We start from the raw sequence: 1955 nt of genomic DNA, 5'->3' as shown, positions 1-1955 counted from the left end.
CCTTCGTTACTAACTACTTTTAACAGACGCAAGTTTTAAAAGATTTTGAGTAAATTTTCCAAAAATTATCAATTGGAGTCATGCACAATTATTTTCTTGACTACATAATTTATCACCTGTTGGTTTAGCGGTCGGCGTCACGTAGTTGAAGCTTTTGATGGTTCCGGTGCTCCCGGTGTAGTACTGCAGACAACCACTCGGAGCTGACCAAATATAAAATAATTTAGCTGGTATTTGAATAAGTTAGATGGTATTTCCTCTCATATAAGTTTTTATGAACATGTTTTCCTGTTTTCTTCTTCTTTTTTCTTGATGCACAGAACATTAATATCAGTGATAAAATAACAGTAGCAATACAAATACAATTCATTTTACTTCAATTGCTATGATGAACTAATTCTTTCATTTCAGATCACCCTGAATAGAAGAAGAAGAAGTACAGTCGATCTGGGTTACAGAAATTTGCCATCTGGTGTTCGGCGTTGATGTTTTTACGTCCAGCAGAACATTAACAAAACCGGGCGTCACGTCAAGATATACTGCAAAAAACACATGCAGCACATTAATGGGTAATGCAAGTTATGTATTTTGAGCATTTTGATATTCTTTATAGAATAAATATATGGTTCAAATTTTCAGTCTTCCGAACTCACGATGTTGTCCCGAATTCTCGCCACAGATTGTGGGGATTGTTGACGATGCGCCGGTGACAGTAAATGAATCCTGGGTACAAACTCCCTCGTTATCGGGGCCAGCTAAGGTGAAGGCTCCGAAATCCAGGCGGATCTGACAAACGTTTTTATTGGCAGGCTTCACATTAAGCGGGCAGCTTGAGTAAACTCCAGGCTCAGAGGCAGGGTAGCTTGGATTCTGGAAGACTGCAGCGCCGTTTTCAGCGTTTTGATAGCAACCTTGGTAAGTAACTGCAAAATGTACAATTCATTTTATTCGTTGCAATTCATAATGGTAGGTAAAGTTTACCTAAATATCAGTGTCTGATTTATAATCTGCGTTTTTAGAGTAATATGGGTAGGCAAAGTCTTTTTCGCATTAAAAAATTGTTCAAATTCTTTTTAATTATTCAGTAATTTCTCGCTTACACGTGCAACAAACTCCGACCCCAAGTGCACAGTCGCCGTCGCCGGTTCCTTTCAAGTCGTCGCAGTCGCGCTGCTTGTAGCAAATGCCGGCGGTCCCTGAGTTGGTCGTGCACGGATCTGGCAGGACAGTCACGATGTCCCGGGTCCCTTGGAAAAATTATGGTAATAATACGTGAAAACAATTTGATGAGGGGTTTAAAATCTACCACTCATAGCTGATATTTAAAACATTTTGAAAATATCATTTGAACAACAATAATATCATTTCAGAAATGTTAGATATTTCTATAAGTTTGCACATAGAGTATTACTCCTAGTCAATTTCTTGGCTTCCATGAAATAAAGCTTCATAATAGGTCAACAATTCCAATATGGTAAGTTCATCTCGATGTCTTGGCGCTCACTGTAAAGAGTAACAATCTATCAAAAAATATATGCGCTTCTATGGATATAAAGTTTAATTATTAATTCACATTTTGATTTCGTTTCCGCTTGCTTTTCCTGGAAACTTTCCATGGCCGGAAGAACGGCAGAGCTTGAGGTCAGAGCCAAGCTTGTCCACAGCACCGCGCAAGCTGCGAGCAGTTCAAGAGAGATCATCTTGCAGTTCTGTTGAAGAAGCCAATGTCAAGTTATTTGAATGAGCAGAATGAGGTCAGCCTTTTGAAGTTAATTTCAATAGAAATTATCAACTGACACAAATTTTAACACATATTTGCCTATATTTTTAAGGAGGTAATTTTGCTAAGTCTGTTATTTATTTCTTTCATTATGTTGTAGCTATTGATTTGCAATTCTAATGCTTCACTGTGTCCATTTTGCAGTAGTGAGCATGAACAAAAAAATTGCAGTTAA

At 37.9% G+C, this 1955-nt stretch overlaps 1 protein-coding gene across 1 annotated transcript; it reads right to left on the bottom strand.

Moving 5' to 3' along the window:
• Nucleotides 1–116: 116 nt before the first annotated feature.
• Nucleotides 117–1707, bottom strand: LOC108679948 (the record flags this gene model as incomplete). The annotated part of the gene is made up of 5 exons (XM_018168696.1): nt 1574–1707; nt 1101–1247; nt 654–923; nt 417–539; nt 117–203 (listed from the first exon to the last, which is right to left on the bottom strand). Coding segments are annotated over exons 1-5 (754 nt in total), but the record flags the coding sequence as incomplete, so codon positions are not given.
• Nucleotides 1708–1955: the final 248 nt, after the last annotated feature.

This window comes from Hyalella azteca, unplaced genomic scaffold, assembly GCF_000764305.2.
Source record: "Hyalella azteca isolate HAZT.00-mixed unplaced genomic scaffold, Hazt_2.0.2 contig8003, whole genome shotgun sequence".
NCBI classification, from domain to species: domain Eukaryota; kingdom Metazoa; phylum Arthropoda; class Malacostraca; order Amphipoda; family Hyalellidae; genus Hyalella; species Hyalella azteca.
The sequence above is the reverse complement of the archived record's forward strand: the minus strand, read 5'-3'. Positions and strand labels throughout refer to the sequence as shown.